This window comes from Theropithecus gelada, chromosome 19, assembly GCF_003255815.1.
Source record: "Theropithecus gelada isolate Dixy chromosome 19, Tgel_1.0, whole genome shotgun sequence".
In the NCBI taxonomy this organism is placed as follows: Eukaryota; Metazoa; Chordata; class Mammalia; order Primates; family Cercopithecidae; genus Theropithecus; species Theropithecus gelada.
In genome coordinates, this window is record NC_037687.1 from 19,650,527 (window position 1) to 19,667,233 (window position 16,707).

At 38.3% G+C, this 16,707-nt stretch overlaps 1 protein-coding gene across 1 annotated transcript in view; it reads left to right on the plus strand.

Annotated features, from left to right (window-relative positions):
* Positions 1-13,211, plus strand: part of LOC112612822 (zinc finger protein 93-like) — a 29,644-nt gene extending 16,433 nt beyond the window's left edge. Inside the window, exons 3-4 of the mRNA XM_025367766.1 lie at positions 207-302; positions 10,658-13,211. Coding sequence (XP_025223551.1) covers positions 207-302; positions 10,658-12,549 — 1,988 coding nt within the window. The 3' untranslated portion in view covers positions 12,550-13,211. The remainder of the gene's footprint in view (positions 1-206; positions 303-10,657) is intronic.
* Positions 13,212-16,707: the final 3,496 nt, after the last annotated feature.

The window sequence follows — 16,707 nt, forward strand, 5'->3', positions numbered from 1 at the left end:
TCCCAAAGTGCTGGGATTATAGGCATGAGCCACTGCACCCGGTAAATAGGAAGTATTGTTTAAATATCTATAAATTTCTGTTATACATTTGTATTTTGGTATTAATTTACTAGAATATTTTATCACATCGTCTTTGCTGAGCACATTACTAGCTTGTAATTGAAGAATATCAGCAAGATTCATGTTATTTATTCTTAATAAAACAGGTATTGTTGTCTCTAAGCCAGACTTGATCACCCGTCTGGAGCAAGGAAAAAAACCTTTGACTATGAAGAGACATGAGATGGTAGCCAAGCCCCCAGGTAGGTGCGAGTGAAAATGAATACAACAGACAACACAGTAAGAGGTCCCAAGCTCAAAGAGAAAGCCAGTCCTTAAAATGTGATTTGGGAAGCTGTGTTCCAAAGGAAATAGTTCCTGGGCAGTTGTTTTTTGTTTTTGTTTTGTTTTTTAATTTTGGTGTCACAAAGGGACATCTTCTGTCTTATGCTTTTAAATTCTCTAAGGATTCTACTTTTCATTTGGTGAGCTTTCTTCAAGTTCACAGTGAGAGCCAAAGTCCTCTTCATGGCATATAAGAGATTGCACAATCTGGCTGCTTTTCCATTGTTTTGGGGACACAAAAATATCTGCATGATTTTGAGAAACTAAAACTACTTTTTAGTTCTATTTTTGCATCGGGTCTGAAATGTGTGAGAGTAGTAGTTTCTGTTGCATTTTTTTGTTCATTTTTCTTTATAGTCCATTACATTTTTATTACTATATAGTTTTTAAATATAATTTGCAATTATACATATGATATGTTTCTGCTTTGTTCTTTTTCCTCAAGATTGCTTTGGCTATTCACACTTTATTGTAGTTTCATGTAAGGTTTAGAATTGTATTTTCCATTACTGTGAAAAAAATACCACTGCAATTTTGATAGGAAGTTTATTGAATCTGTAGATTACTTTGGATGACACTTTAATAATACTTATTCTTTCAAGCTACAGACAGAAAATATTTTAAAATTATTTGTATATCAATTTTTTTATTATAAAGATTTTTTATCTCCTTAATTTTTTCCTCAGAAATTTTTTAAATGAGACATTAAATAAGATTTTTCTTCCTCTATTTTATCAAATAGTTTCTTTTAAGTGCATGAAACCATTCACGTACTTGGTGTTAATTTTCTATTTTGGTAATTTACTATTTACTGAGTGTATTTATTAGACAGCTTTTTTTTTTTTTTTTTTTTTTTTTTGACAGTTTCGCTCTTGTCGCCCAGGCTGGAGTGCAGTGGCACAATCTTGGCTCACCACCACCACGCCCGGCTAATTTTGTATTTTTAGTAGAGACAGGGTTTCACCATGTTGGTTAGGCTGGTCTCAAACTCCCGACCTCAGGTGCTCCACCCACCTTGGCCTTTCAATGTGTTGGGATTACAGGAGTAAGCCACCACGCCTGGCTAGACAGTTTTTAATGTACTGTTTATGGTTTTTAAAATATGAGATTGTATGATCTACAAACAGCAACTTTTTTACTTATTTTTCTTCATTTTCACTTTCCTCCCTCCCGCCCTCCTGTGCTCTCTCCCTTTCCTTTTCCTTTTCCTTTTTCCTTTCCTTTCCTTTCATGGGGTTTCACTCTTGTTTCCCAGGCTGGAGTGCAATGGTGTGATTTTGGCTCACTGCAACCTTTGCTTCCTGGGTTCAAGCGATTGTCCTGCCTCAGCCTCCAGAGTAGCTTGGATTACAGGTGCTCGCTACAATGCCTGGCTAATTTTTTGTAATTTTTTGGTATAGACGAAGTTTCACCCTGTTGGTAAGGCTGGTCTGAAACTCTTGACCTCAGATGATCCACCGGCCTCTGCCTCCCAAAGTACTGGGATTACAGCCGTGAGCCACTGCACCCGGCTGGATTTTTTTTATTTCTGTGAATAATAATTCTGTCACATACTTTTAGTGCTACATTCAAATAGATGTATTGCCAATGGGCACAATATAGTTTTGTATTGGTGTCTGAATGTGATGGAGCAAACACCTCTTCAAGTTTTCATAAATTGATTTTATTTTTTTTTTATTTTTTATTTTTTTGAGACGGAGTCTCGCTCTTGCCCAGGCTGGAGTGCTGTGGCCGGATCTCAGCTCACTGCAAGCTCCGCCTCCCGGGTTCCCGCCATTCTCCTGTCTCAGCCTCCCGAGTAGCTGGGACTACAGGCGCCCGCCACCTCGCCCGGCTAGTTTTTTGTATTTTTTAGTAGAGACGGGGTTTCACCGTGTTAGCCAGGGTGGTCTCGATCTCCTGACCTCGTGATCCGCCCATCTCGGCCTCCCAAAGTGCTGGGATTACAGGCTTGAGCCACCGCGCCCGGCCGTCATAAATTGATTTTAGAAGCATTTCCTCAGGTAGCCGTGTGGGTTTATTTTTTTCTTTCTTTATTTTTTTTTCTTTTTTTGAGACGGAGTTTCACTCCTGTTGCCCAGGCTGAAGTGCGACGGTGCGATCTAGGCTTGCTGCAACCTCCACCTCCTGGGTTCAAGAGATTCTCCTGCCTCAGCCTCCCAAGTAGCTGGAATTACAGGCATGTGCCACCATGCCCCGGTGATTTTGTATTTTTAGTAGAGAAGGGGTTTCTCTATATTGGTCAGGCTGGTCTCCAACTCCCCACCTCAGGCGATCCGCCAGCCTCCGCCTCCCAAAATGCTGGAATTACAGGCCTGAGGCACCCAGCCTGGCCCAACTGTGTGGATTTCTATGTAGGCAGAACTGACCTTAAACTGTGGTTCAGGTAACTGAAATTGAGTCATTGATCAGCTTCAGGGACCACAGTAAAAGCGAAGGTCTGTAGCCCTGCCTACACGGCTGTAAATGGATGCCTTCATTTAGGTCTCTGGAATTGCAGGACGTCTCCCAGACTGTGGCTGGAATGAGTTTGGGATGGTTACAGATTAAGTTCAGAATTCTCAGTGAGACCAAGTTGGCTGAATCCTATCCTGGTCTGTAGCCAAGAACAGGGGCTAACCCTGTAGTTTCCCACCTGAATGAGGGCCTGTCTTCTGAATAGAACACTTCTCAATCTTCAGCTGTAACAGCGTTTCACAACTCCTTCCCCAGATCTCAAATTTCTTTTAGAGGCACTTATTTTGGAAAAGTCATCTTGCTACATAACCCAGGCTGGTCTCAAAATCCTGGCCTGAAGAAGTTCTCCAACCTTAATGTACCATGGAGCTGTCATTACAGTTGTGAACCATAATGCCTGGTTTTCTCATAAAGGCATTTTTGTCAGGGATGGTTGAGATTTTTTTTGCTGTAAGGGGATATGAAAATAGGGCACTTTTAATCTTACTGATATCACTCTCCCTATATGTTTTTACTTTCTATTTTCTATTTCAAATTTGTCTGTAATTTTAGATTCAGATATTTAGGACAATATGCTAGAATTTGCATGGTATGCCTAAAGTAAATTAGGTAATTAGTAGGCACTCCATATTTACTAAAATAGTTACTTATAAATTTCAGTTTGCTGAAAGGCAAAAAGGAATTAAAGGATTTTCATCTACTTACTTCAGCTTATATCTAAATAATAATAAGCTATATTTTCTAATATTTGTTTTATATATCAGAGGGTCTAACCCTATTCTGCAAAATACATATTTTCTTTATTTAACAATGTAAGACTAGTCTTTGCTTCTAAAATTGGATGACAGCAGTTTCATTTTGTGTAAGAATAGCATATATTTAAAACATTAAAAGTAACTCTAGATTCTTTTAAATGCTAATTTACTGTTTCTTTATTAGAATCTTCTGTTTATATTGCATATTCTCTGAAATTTTACTCCCGCACAGTACATGCCAATGATTCAAAATACCTACATTTAATGAGTACAAACTAACAGTTAAATATTGCAGCTACCTAGAATTTTTTTGTTTGTTTGTTTTTGTAAGATGGAGTCACACTCGTTGTCACCCAGGCTACAGTGCAGTGGTGCGATCTTGGCTCACTGCAACCTCTACCTCCCGGGTTCAAGCCATTCTCATGCCTCAGTCTCCCAAGTAGCTGGGATTACAGGCATGTGTCCCCCACCTGGCTAAATTTTGTATTATTAGTAGAGATGGGGCTTCACTATGTTGGCCAGGCAGGTCTTGAATTCCTGACCTCAGGTGATCCACTTGCTTTGGCCTCCCAAAGTGCTGCGATAACAGGTGTGAGCCACTGCGCCCAGCCTGACAGTTATTTTTTTGTGATACATCAATGTTGCATACTAGATTTTATGAGTAAACATTTCTATTATTGTTTCAAAGTTCCATATTAGTGTGTTTTCTCAGTGTAGGTTTTTTTTTTTTTTTTTTTTTGAGACGGAGTCTCACTCTGTCGCACAGGCTGGAGTGCAGTGGCGTGATCTTGCCTCACTGCATCCTCTTCCTCCAGGGTTCAAGTGATTGTGGTTCATGCCTCGGCCTCTCAAAGTGCTAAGATTACACGTGTGAGCCACTGCACCCAGCCTCATTTTAAGTTTCTTAAATTTAGTTTATTGTGTTTTTTGGTTTTATTTATGTATTATAATTTTAGACAATTTGCAATTCTGTTTGTACACTTTAAGTCAATTTGAGTTTTAATTAAGAGATAAATTATGTATGTCTATCATAATCAGATTACATATGTATATGTGTATATCTGTAAATATGACTCCAATTTTAGTTATGGCTCATATTCTTTCTTAGCTGATTTTCCATGGTAGTTTTATCTTGTCTGAGTAGTCATGGAGATAGTCTTATTTTCACTATGTGTTTAATGATGAATATATATTTCTTTTTGTGAAAGAAACGCTTTTGTGATTTGAAGGTAATTTTCAAAAAGACTTACAATTCTGTATTTTTTTCAGTTTTTCTTTAAAGACATTGTTTTATTTTTTTTTATTTTATTTTTTATTTTTTTATTTTTTTATTTTTTTTGAGACGGAGTCTCGCTCTGTCCGCCTGGCTGGAGTGCAGTGGCGCGATCTCGGCTCACTGCAAGCTCCGCCTCCCGGGTTCCTGCCATTCTCCTGCCTCAGCCTCCCAAGTAGCTGGGACTACAGGCACCCGCCACCACGCCCGGCTAATTTTTTGTATTTTTAGTAGAGACGGGGTTTCACCGTGGTCTCGATCTCCTGACCTTGTGATCCGCCTGCCTCGGCCTCCCAAAGTGCTGGGATTACAGGCGTGAGCCACCGCGCCCGGCTTAAGACATTGTTTTAAAAACACATAAAATAAAATTTGCCATCTTAAATTTATTGAAGTGTATATTTCAGGGCCAGGTATGATTGTGGCACTGATGTGTAATCCCAGGATTTTGGGAGGTCAAGCCAAGAGGATCCCTGGAGCCCAAAAGTTTGAGACCAGCCTGGGCAACATGGAGACCGCTCTCTATGAAAAAAATTTAAATAATAGGCAGGCATGGTGGTGTGCAACTGTGGTCCCAGCTACTAGGGAGATTGCAGGAAGTCAAAATTGTGCCACTACACTCCAGCTTGGGTGACAGAGTGAGACCCTGTCTCAAAAAAACCTGTTCATTTCAGGCATGTTAAGTATATTCACATTGTTATGCAAAAGACTTCTAGAAACTTTACATCTTGTAAAACTTAAATTCAATACCCATTAAGTAACAACTGCTCATTTTACCCTCTCTCCATACCTTGACAGACAAATCTTCTACTTTCTGTTTTTATTGTTTTGACTACTTAAGATATATAAGTGGAATCATACAGTATCCATAATTTTGTTACTGGATTAATTCAGGTGACATAATATTCACAAAGTTCATCAAAAAGGTGACAAGATTATTCTCTTTAAGGTGGAATAATATTCCATTGTATGTATATGTTACACTTTTTAATATGTTTATAAATCAAGAGATATCTAGGGTGCTTCAGCCTGTTGGCTTTTGTGAATACTGGTTACAGTAAACATGGGTTTGCTTTGCTGCCCAGGCTAAAGTGCAGTGGTGCAATCTCCGCTCTCTGCAACCTCTGCCTTCTGGTTTAAGCAGTTCTCCTACCTCAGCCTCCCAAGTAGCTGGGATTACAAGTGCATACCACATCGCCAAGTTAATTTTTGTATTTTTAGTAGAGATGGTGTTTTACATGTTGGCCAGGCTGGTCTCAAACTTCTGACCTCATGTATCTGCCCACCTTACCCTCCCAAAGTGCTAGGATGACAGGCTTAAGAAACTGCACCTGGCCTGTGTTACATATTTTGGATATAGATTTATAAATACTTTTTTCCATTTATGTATTTTTATGTCTAAGTAGTTTATTTAAAATATGTTTTTGTATTTTTGTATCATTCAAGAAAATAAGCCAACTTTATCAGTGTTGATAATCAGTTTTTGACCTCGTTTTTTGAAGAGATTATTTTTCTCTATTTTGTAAACATGGCAACTTTGTGGAAAATCATTTGATCATATACAAAATGGTTAATTTCTGAGCTGTCTGTTCTTTCATCTGTTTATCTTTGTGTCAGTATCATATTGTTTATGTTACTGTAGCTTATAACTGAAGGTTGTATAGATATCTTTGAAAAATGAATTTTTTTGCCCCCTGAGCAGGAATATGTTGAAGAGGGTGTGTTTCATATTCACATATTGTTGAATTTGCCAGTTTGACTTTTGCTTTTAATTCCTAGTTTTATTCAGGTTTTATTAGTAAACACCCAGTGCATAATTTTGGTGTTTTAAAATTGATTTGTTGTTGGTTTGAGACAAGATCTTACCGTCACCCAGGCTGCAGTGCAGTGGCAGAATTTTAGCTTACTGTAGCCTCAGCCTCCTGGGCTCAAGTGATTATTCTTTCACCTCAGTTTTTTGAGTAGGTAGGACTGTAGACATGCAGTACCATGTCTGGCTAATTGTTTGCTTGTTTATAGTGTTAGGATCTCACTATGTTGCCCAGGCTGATCTCAAACTTTTGACACCAATGGATCTCCCAAAGTGTTAGGAAAATGGGCAAGAGCCTTGGCACCCAGTCAGTATTTTTAAATTAAATAAAACTTGTTGTATGTCCTAACAGAATATGCCAGATGCAAATAAGAATATTGTGTATTATCTTGGTTTTGACTGGAGAGTTTTGTGTGTGTCTGTGAAGCCTAGTTGGTCTATAATATGGTTTGGATGTCCATGTTGCCCAGAACTCATGTTACAATATAAATCCTCAGTGTTGGCTGTGGGACCCGGTGGGACATGTTTAGGTCACGGGGGCAAATTTCTCATGAATGGCTTGGTACATCCTCTCCGTAACCAAAAAGTTTACACTCTATGAATTCAAATACGAGCTGGTTCATTAAAATAACGTGGCTCCTTCACCTCACACTTGCGCTGTCTCTTACCACATAATATGTCCAGTTACTCTTTACCTTCTACCTTCATTTTAAGCTTTCTGAAATCCTCACCAGAAGCAGATGCTGGCACACACTTATATACTCTGCCAAGCTGTGAGCCAAATAAACCATTTTTTAAAAAAATAAATTATGCACTTTTAAGTATTTCTCTATATGCAAAATAGTCAATATAGTCTATAATGTTGTCTAAGTTTTCTGGTTGTTATTTTTTATCTGAATTTTCTATTATTGCAAACTGGGTCTTGATGTCTACAATCATTATGTTGCTATGTATATCTTGCTTCACTTTTATCAATATTTGCTTTATATATTTTGGAGCCCTGATGTTATATACACATATACATATAGATAGATAAATACTATAATTATAGATTTCTGCTAAATCAACTCACTTTAACATCATATAATACCAATTTTTGTCTTGTAGAAGTACTTGACTGAAAGCATATTATGTCTAATATAATTATGACCACCTTACTCAATTGTGGTTACTATTTTCATGGAATATACATTTTTTTCATTCTGTTACTTTCAGCCTATTTGACTCAATGCTAAAGTAAGTCTCTTGTAGGCAGCATACTATATGCTTTTTTAAAAAAAAATTCAGGCATTCTATATCTTTTTCTTTATATAATTTATATATATATTTATATTTGTATTTATTTATTTTATTTGGTTTGTTTTTGAGATAGAGTTTCACTCTTGTTGCCCAGGCTGGAGTGCAATGGCATGATGTCAGCTCACTGCAACCTTCACCTCCCAGTTTCGTGATTCTCCTGCCTCAGCTTTCAAAAAGCAGGCATGTAATCCCGAGTAGCTGGGATTACAGGTGCATGCCACCATGCCCAGCTAATTTTTTGTATTTTTAGTAGGGATGGGGTTTCACCATGATGACCAGGCTTGTCTTGAACTCCTGAATTCAGGTGATCTGCCTGCCTCAGCCTCCAAAAGTGTTAGGATTAAGCATGAGCCACCACTCCCAGCCTCATTTATTTATTTATTTATTTTTTGAGATGGAGTCTGGCTCTGTCACCCAGGCTGGCGTGCAGTGGCCGGATCTCAGCTCACTGCAAGCTCCGCTTCCCGGGTTTACGCCATTCTCCTGGCTCAGCCTCCGGAGTAGCTGGGACTACAGGCGCCCGCCATCTCGCCCGGCTAGTTTTTTTGTATTTTTTAGTAGAGACGGGGTTTCACCGTGTTCACCAGGATGGTCTCGATCTCCTGACCTCGTGATCCGCCCATCTCGGCCTCCCAAAGTGCTGGGATTACAGGCTTGAGCCACCGCGCCCGGCCTCATTTATTTTTTAGATAGTGTCTCACTCTGTCAGCCAGCTTGTTTGTATTTTTTTGTAGAGACAGAGGTTTGCCATGTTGCCCAGGATGATCTTGAACTTTTGGGATCAAGTGATCAGCCCACCTTGACCTTCCAAAGTCCTGTGATTACATTTCATTTTATTAAGTAATCTATATTTAAAATGATTGGTTAAAGAAATGAAGTTGTTATTACCACTAATGTTGTTGTTGTTTTGTGTGTTTCTAGTAGTTATATTTTTCTCATTTCCTATTTTACTTACCTAATGTCCATTTAATTCTGTACCGGCATGCTTTGATTATATTTTACTTTCATTTGCATACTTTCTACAAATAGTATCTTTGTAATCATCTCAAAAACTGGAGATTACATACATCTTAAAGTTAAAACAATATATTTTAATCTCATAACAACTTCAATTGAATAAAAAAACTATGCCTCTATATTTTCCAGTTTGTTATTGATATTAAAATTATTTTACATAGTGTATCTACAGGCTCACGCCTGTTATCCCAGCACTTTGGGAGGCTGAGGTGGGTGGATCCCGAGGTCAGGAGATCAAGACCATCTGGCCAACATGGTGAAATCCCGTCTCTACTAAAATACAAAAAATTAGCCAGGCATCGTGGCCCATGCCTGTAGTACCAACTACTCAGTAGGCTGAGGCAGGGGAATCACTGGAACCCAGGAGGCACTCCAGCCTGGGAGACAGAGCGAGACTCCATCTCAAAATATATATATATATGTATTTCCAAATACTCAGTTTGGTCTTATTAATTATATTGACATTGTTATGCAACATATCACTAGAGTGTTTTTATCTTGCAAAACTAAATCTCAGTACACATGAAACAACTACCAATTCTTTGTATTTTGTGGTTCTTTTCAAACACCACTCTGTTTTCTGTTTCTGAGAGTATAATTGCTTTATATATCTCATCCAATCTCTGTCTTTTTGTGACGGTCATTTTATTTTGCATAGTGTCATCAATATTTATCTTAATAGTTGTTAACAATATTTTCTACTTTTTGAAAACTGAGTGATATTCCTGTATTTTTATGTCTACTGAATAATTTGGTGACACAAATTTGGATTACTTTTACCTATTGGCTTTCAGTAACAATGCTATAATAATTATGTGAAAGTTAATATAATATATGTGCTGCATTCTGTTTTATTAGTCTACTTTTTCAGCTTTATACTCACCAAATTATTTTAATTCTGTAGCTTTTGATGTGTTTTGAAATCAGAAATGGTAGTGCCTCTAACATTGTTCCTGTTTTTGAAGATTGCTGGGTACTTTATTGTAGGTTTGGATTCCATATACTTTTAAATTTGCTGTTTTTATTTCTTTGAAAATGCAATTAGTCATTTGAAAAACATTGCATTAAATCTGTAAATTGAGCAGTAAAGACATCTTCAAAATATTAGTTATTTCTTTTTTTTTTTTTTTTTTTTTGAGGCGCAGTCTCGCTCTGTCACCCAGGCTGGAGTGCAATGGCCGGATCTCAGCTCACTGCAAGCTCCGCCTGCCGGGTTTACGCCATTCTCCTGCCTCAGCCTCCCGAGTAGCTGGGACTACAGGCGCCTGCCACCTCGCCCGGCTAGGTTTTTTTTGTATTTTTTAGTAGAGACGGGGTTTCACCGTGTTAACCAGGATGGTCTCGATCTCCTGACCTCATGATCCGCCCGTTTCGGCCTCCCAAAGTGCTGGGATTACAGGCTTGAGCCACCGCGCCTGGCCCTAGTTATTTCTTTTTCAATTGTTTTTGAGATGGAGTTAAATTTACCTGCCTTACCAGTTACCTTGTGCCATTTTGGTTAGTATGTTTTTGTTACATTTATATGTGCAGGAAGAAATTACAGCTTGAGGTATTTTGCAATGTCATCTTACTTATGTAGTTTGTATCGTTTTATAGGTTAGGTTTGTAAAGTATATTTATCTGAGTCTAGCAATTGAAGCAATGTGTTTTTATTGTTTCTTTCAGTTATGTGTTCTCATTTTGCCCAAGACCTTTGGCCAGAGCAGAACATGAAAGATTCTTTCCAAAAAATGATACCAAAAAGATACGAAAAACGTGGAGATGGAAATATACAGTTAATAAAATGGCGTGAAAGTATGGATGAGTGTAAGGTGCACACAGGAGGTTATAATGGACTTAACCAATGTTGTACAACTACCCAGAGCAAAATGTTTCAATGTGATAAATATGGGAAAGTCTTTCATAAATTTTCAAATTCAAACAGACATAAGATAAGACATACTGAAAAAAAACCTTTCAAATGCATAGAATGTGGCAAAGCTTTTAACCTGTTCTCAACCCTTACTAGACATAAGAGAATTCATACTGGAGAGAAACCCTACATTTGTGAAGAATGTGGCAAAGCCTTTAAGTACTCCTCTACCCTTACTACACATAAGAGAATTCATACTGGAGAGAAACCATACAAGTGTGATAAATGTGACAAAGCCTTTATTGCATCCTCAACCCTTAGTAAACATGAGATCATTCATACAGGAAAGAAACCCTACAAATGTGAAGAATGTGGCAAAGCCTTCAACCGATCCTCAATCCTTACTACACATAAGAGAATTCATACTGGAGAGAAACCATACAAGTGTGATAAATGTGGCAAAGCCTTTATTACATCCTCAACCCTTAGTAAACATGAGATCATTCATACGGGAAAGAAACCCTACAAATGTGAAGAATGTGGCAAAGCCTTCTTCCAGTCCTCAATCCTTACTAGACATAAGATAATTCATAGTGGAGAGAAACCCTACAAATGTGAAGAATGTGGCAAAGCCTTTAAGTACTCCTCTGTCCTTGCTACACATAAGAAAAGTCATACTGAAGAGAAACGCTACAAATGTGAAGAATGTGGCAAAACCTTCAAGCAGTCCTCATACCTTAGTACACATAAGATTATTCATACTGGAGAGAAACCCTACAAATGTGAAGAATGTGGCAAAGCTTTTAACCAGTCCTCAACACTTACTAAACATAAGAAAATTCATACTGGAGAGAAGCCCTATGTTTGTGAAGAATGTGGCAAAGCCTTTAAGTACTCCTGTACCCTTACTACACATAAGAGAATTCATACTGGAGAGAAACCATACAAGTGTAATAAATGTGGCAAAGCCTTTATTGCATCCTCAACCCTTAGTAAACATGAGATAATTCATATGGGAAAGAAACACTACAAATGTGAAGAATGTGGCAAAGCCTTCGTTTGGTCCTCAGTCCTAACTAGACATAAGATAATTCATACTGGAGAGAAGCCCTACAAATGTGAAGAATGTGGCAAAGCCTTTAAGTACTCCTCTGTCCTTAGTTCACATAAGAGAAGTCATACTGGAGAGAAACCCTACAAATGTGAAGAATGTGGCAAAGCCTTCAAGTACTCCTCAGCACTTAGTACACATAAGATAATTCATACTGGAGAGAAACCCTACAAATGTGAAGAATGTGGCAGAGTCTTCAAGCGCTCCTCAGTCCTTAGTAAACATAAGAAAATTCATACTGCAGAGAAAACCTACAAATGTGAAGAATGTGGCAAAACTTTTAACCAGTCTTCAACCCTTACTACCCATAAGAAAATTCATACTGGAAAGAAACCTTACACATGTGAAGAATGTGGCAAAGCTTTTCACCTATCTGCACACCTTACTACACATAAGATACTTCATACTGGAGAGAAACCGTATAGATGTAGAGAATGTGGTGAAGCTTTTAACCGTTCTGCAACCCTTTTTTCACATAAGAAAATTCATTCTGGAGAGAACAAACCATACAAGTGTGATAAATGTGGCAAAATCTTTATTTCACCCTCAAGCTTTAGTAGACATGAGATAATTCATACTGGGGAAAAACCCTAGAAATATGAAGAATGTGGCAAAGCCTTCAAGCGGTCCTCACACCTTACTATACACTGAGAGTTCTGAACTTACTCTGTAATCATGCCAAACTCCTCCCAGCCACAGTCTGGCAGAGGTCCTGCCATTCCAGAGACCTGGAGGAAGAGGCCCATTTACAGCCATGTAGGCAGACCTGCAGACCTTGGCCTTTACTATGGTCCCTGAAGTGGTTCAGTGACTCAGTTTTAGTTACGTGAGCCACAGCTTAAGGTCAGTTCTGCCTATATAGAAACCCACACAGTTACCTGAGGAAATGCTCTCTGGTACTCACTGAAAGCCATACTCATCCGCATCTTGATACAAGGCCCACCATATGCAGACCTGACTGCAAAAACATGCCCTAGTGTCTGCCCTACAGAGCAAAGTCCTGAAGCATATTAGTCTGTCCAAAACTAAAATGAAAATTATAACTCCCCAACCCCCTCTAACAAGTCAGCTAAAGGCGAACCGTAGTGCAGACCCAGCAACCTTGTGACCAAACTACAACCCCTCTTCACTACTAATTCAGAGGGTATCTCATCACCCTAAGGGCCAAACAAAAGATCTTTACCTTCTAAAATCAGTGTATGAAAAATTGAAAAGGTGTTTGCTCCATCAAATTCAGATACCAATACAAAACTATATTGTGCCCATTGTCAGTTTTTCTATTTTAATGTAGCACTGGAAGTATGTGGCAGAAGAATTAGTCAAAGAAATAAAAATAGCCATTGAAATTGAAGAAAAAAAGTTACTGTTTGTAGATCATACAATCTTATATTTGAAAAACCTTAAGCAGTACATTAAAACCTGTCTAAACCAATAAATATACTCAGTAAATTAGCAAAATATAAAATCAACATACATTATATATATGGTTTTATACACTTAAACTATCTGATTAAACAGAGGAACACACTGGGCACTTTGGGAGACCGAGGCAGGTGAATGATCTGAGGTCAGGAGTTTGAGACCAGCCTGGCCAGCATGTTGAAACCTCATCTTTACTAAAAATACAAAAATTAGCTGGGTGTGGTGGCTAGCACCTGCAATCCAAGCTCGTTGGGAGGCTGAGGGAGGAGAATTCTTGAATTTGGGAGGTGGAGGTTGTGGTGAGCAGAGATCGTGGCATTGCACTCCAGGCTGGGCAACAGTGCCAGACTCCATCTGAAAAAGAAAAAAAAAAAGGAGAGGAAGAAAAAAATCTTATTTACTATAGCATTAAATAATAAATTTCTGGCCAGATCTGGTGGCTCATGCCTGTAATGTCAGCACTTTTGGAGGCCGAGGTGGGTGGATCACGAGGTCGGAAGATCAAGACAATCTTGGCCATGGTGAAACCCCATCTCTGTTAGAATACAAAATTAGCTGGGCATGGTGGTGCAAGTCTGTAGTTTCAGCTAATTAGGACTGAGGCGGGGGAATCGCTAGAACCTGGGAGTTGGAGGTTCCAGTGAGCTGAGATCATGCCACTGCACTCCAGCCTGGAGAAGAAGCAAGTCACTGTCTCAATAAATAAACAAATTTCTGAGAAAATAAAAGCTAAAAAGTCTTTATAATAAAATGTCAATAAAAAAATTAGAGGAAATCCAAATAAATATAAAACTTTATGGGTTGAAAGAATAAATATCATTGAAGTGCCATATTATCCAAAGTTATCTACAGATTCAATAAACTTCCTATCAAAATTTGCAGTGGTATTTCTTTCAGAATACTGGAAAATACTATTTTAAAATTTATATGAAACTAAAATAAACTTTGAATAGCCAAAGCAATCTTGAGGAAAAAAAAAAAAAGTAGAAGGATATCATACTTATAATGTCAAGCTGTATTTTAAGACTGTATAGTAATAAAAACAGAATGGATTGTGCAATAAAATGAACAAAAATGCACCGAAAACTACTATCACATTTTTCAGACATGATGAAAAAAGAGAACTTAAAAAATAGTTTTAGTTTCTCAAAATCATGTAGATATTTGTGTGTCCCCAAAACAATAGAAAAGCAGCCAGATTGTGCAGTCTCTTATATGCCATGAAGAGGACTTTGGCTGTCACTGTGAACTTTAAGGAAGTTCACTGAAAGAAAAGTAGAATCCTCAGAGAATTTAAAAGTGTAAGACTGAAGATGTCCCTTTGTGAGAGCAGAATTAAAAAACAGAAACAAACGAACAAAAAAAAAAACAGCTGCCCAGGAAATACTTCTTTGGAACACAGCTTCCCAAATCAGATTTTAAGGATTCGCTTTCTCTTTGAGCTTGAGACCTCTTACCTGTGTTGTCTGTTGTGTTCATTTTCACTCATACCTGGGGGGTTGGCAATCATCTAATGTCTCTTCAGAGTCGAAGCTTTTTTTCCTTGCTCCAGATGGGTGATTAGGTCAGGCTTAGGGACAACAATACTGTTGTATTAAGAATAAATAACATGAATCTTGCTCATGTTCTCCAATTACAAGCTAGTAATGTGCTCGGCAGAGCAGATGTAATAAAATATTCTAGTAAATTAGTGCCAAAATACTAATTTGTAACAAATTTCTAAATATTTAGAAAATGCTTTCAATTTGTAGATTTCTGAATTTTACTATCTGGTACTACTGAATCAAAAATTGGTGGTGGCAATTAGATTTTCAGGTGGGGGCAAGAATACTTTGTCACTAAATTTTTGAAATTACCACTAATTTAGAGTGAATTATACAGCTCAAATCAGGAATGTGGAAAGTTTGGATTAAGATGAAACGTCTTCAAGAGATACTTTTCTACATGAGCAATTTTGGAGATTTTCTGTAAAAAGGGGATCTGAGGCCGGGCGCAGTGGCTCAAGTCTGTAATCCCAGCACTTTGGGAGGCCGAGACGGGCGGATCACGAGGTCAGGAGATCGAGACCATCCTGGCTAACACGGTGAAACCCCGTCTCTACTAAAAATACAAAAAAACTAGCCGGGCGAGGTGGCGGGTGCCTGTAGTCCCAGCTACTCGGGAGGCTGAGGCAGGAGAATGGCATAAACCTGGGAGACAGAGCTTGCAGTGAGCTGAGATCCGGCCACTGTACTCCAGCCTGGGTGACAGAGCGAGACTCCGTCTCAAAAAAAAAAAAAAAAAGGGGGATCTGAAACTTTTCTGCAAAGAATAAATTACTAAAAAAATTCTACATAAAAGAGAAAACCTTTAGGGTATGTTATGAATTATGTCTTAAAGTTATCCTCAACAAGGAAGACCATATTCCCGTAGTTCTCTAACATCACATTCATATACAATTTCCACTGTACAGTGTCCAGGCAATGCCACTCCTCCAGAGAGAATTCTATGGCCACATCTCTAAATAGTAATGATCCTTGAAAAACACACACACACATTTTTACCAAGTGGCCATGGGTGGAATTTTTAATTTGACTTAAAGTGAAATTAGAGAGTAAAGAGAAGTGGTTCTGAGTTATAGCACTAAAATTATCCAATAAAATGATTTTCAACACAGAAATATTTTCTAACGTGTTCTCTATGATAAAAAAGAGCACCATAAGATCGAGAACTCTGTTCATATGTTGTATTTTTCTAGATATTAAAGTATAAAATTAAGGGCATGAACACAAACGTACATTTTTGAGTGCTATATTTACATCATACGGAATGAGTTGTGAATATTTTTCAGATGGAAAAAACATTCAGAAGGAACCTCTCAAATTTACTATGTACCATAAGGTGAAGATTTTCTTATGTAGTTTTTTTTTTTTTTTTTTTTAATTTCCAAGAAGATCTGGAGTAAAGTCTGATTTATGTATTTATTTCCTTTTTTTAATTTGAGATGGAGTTTCATGCTTATTGCCCAGGCTTGAGTGCAGTGGCATGATCTTGGCTCACGGCAGTGTCCCCCCCCCCGGGTTCAAGCAATTCTGCCTCAGCCTCCTGAGTAGCTGAGGTGACATGCATGTGCCACCACGCCCAGCTATTTTTGTATTTTTAGTAGCGACGGGTTATTCTCCATGTTGGTCAGGCTGGTCTCTAACTCCCAACCTCAGGTGATCTGCCCGCCTCGGCCTCCCAAAGTGCTGCAATTACAGGCGTGAGCCAGGGCTCCCTGCTGATTTTTTTGAATTTCTAACAAGCTCAGCAGTAATCATATTTTCAGAGGAAGGAGCAGGCACCTTTTTT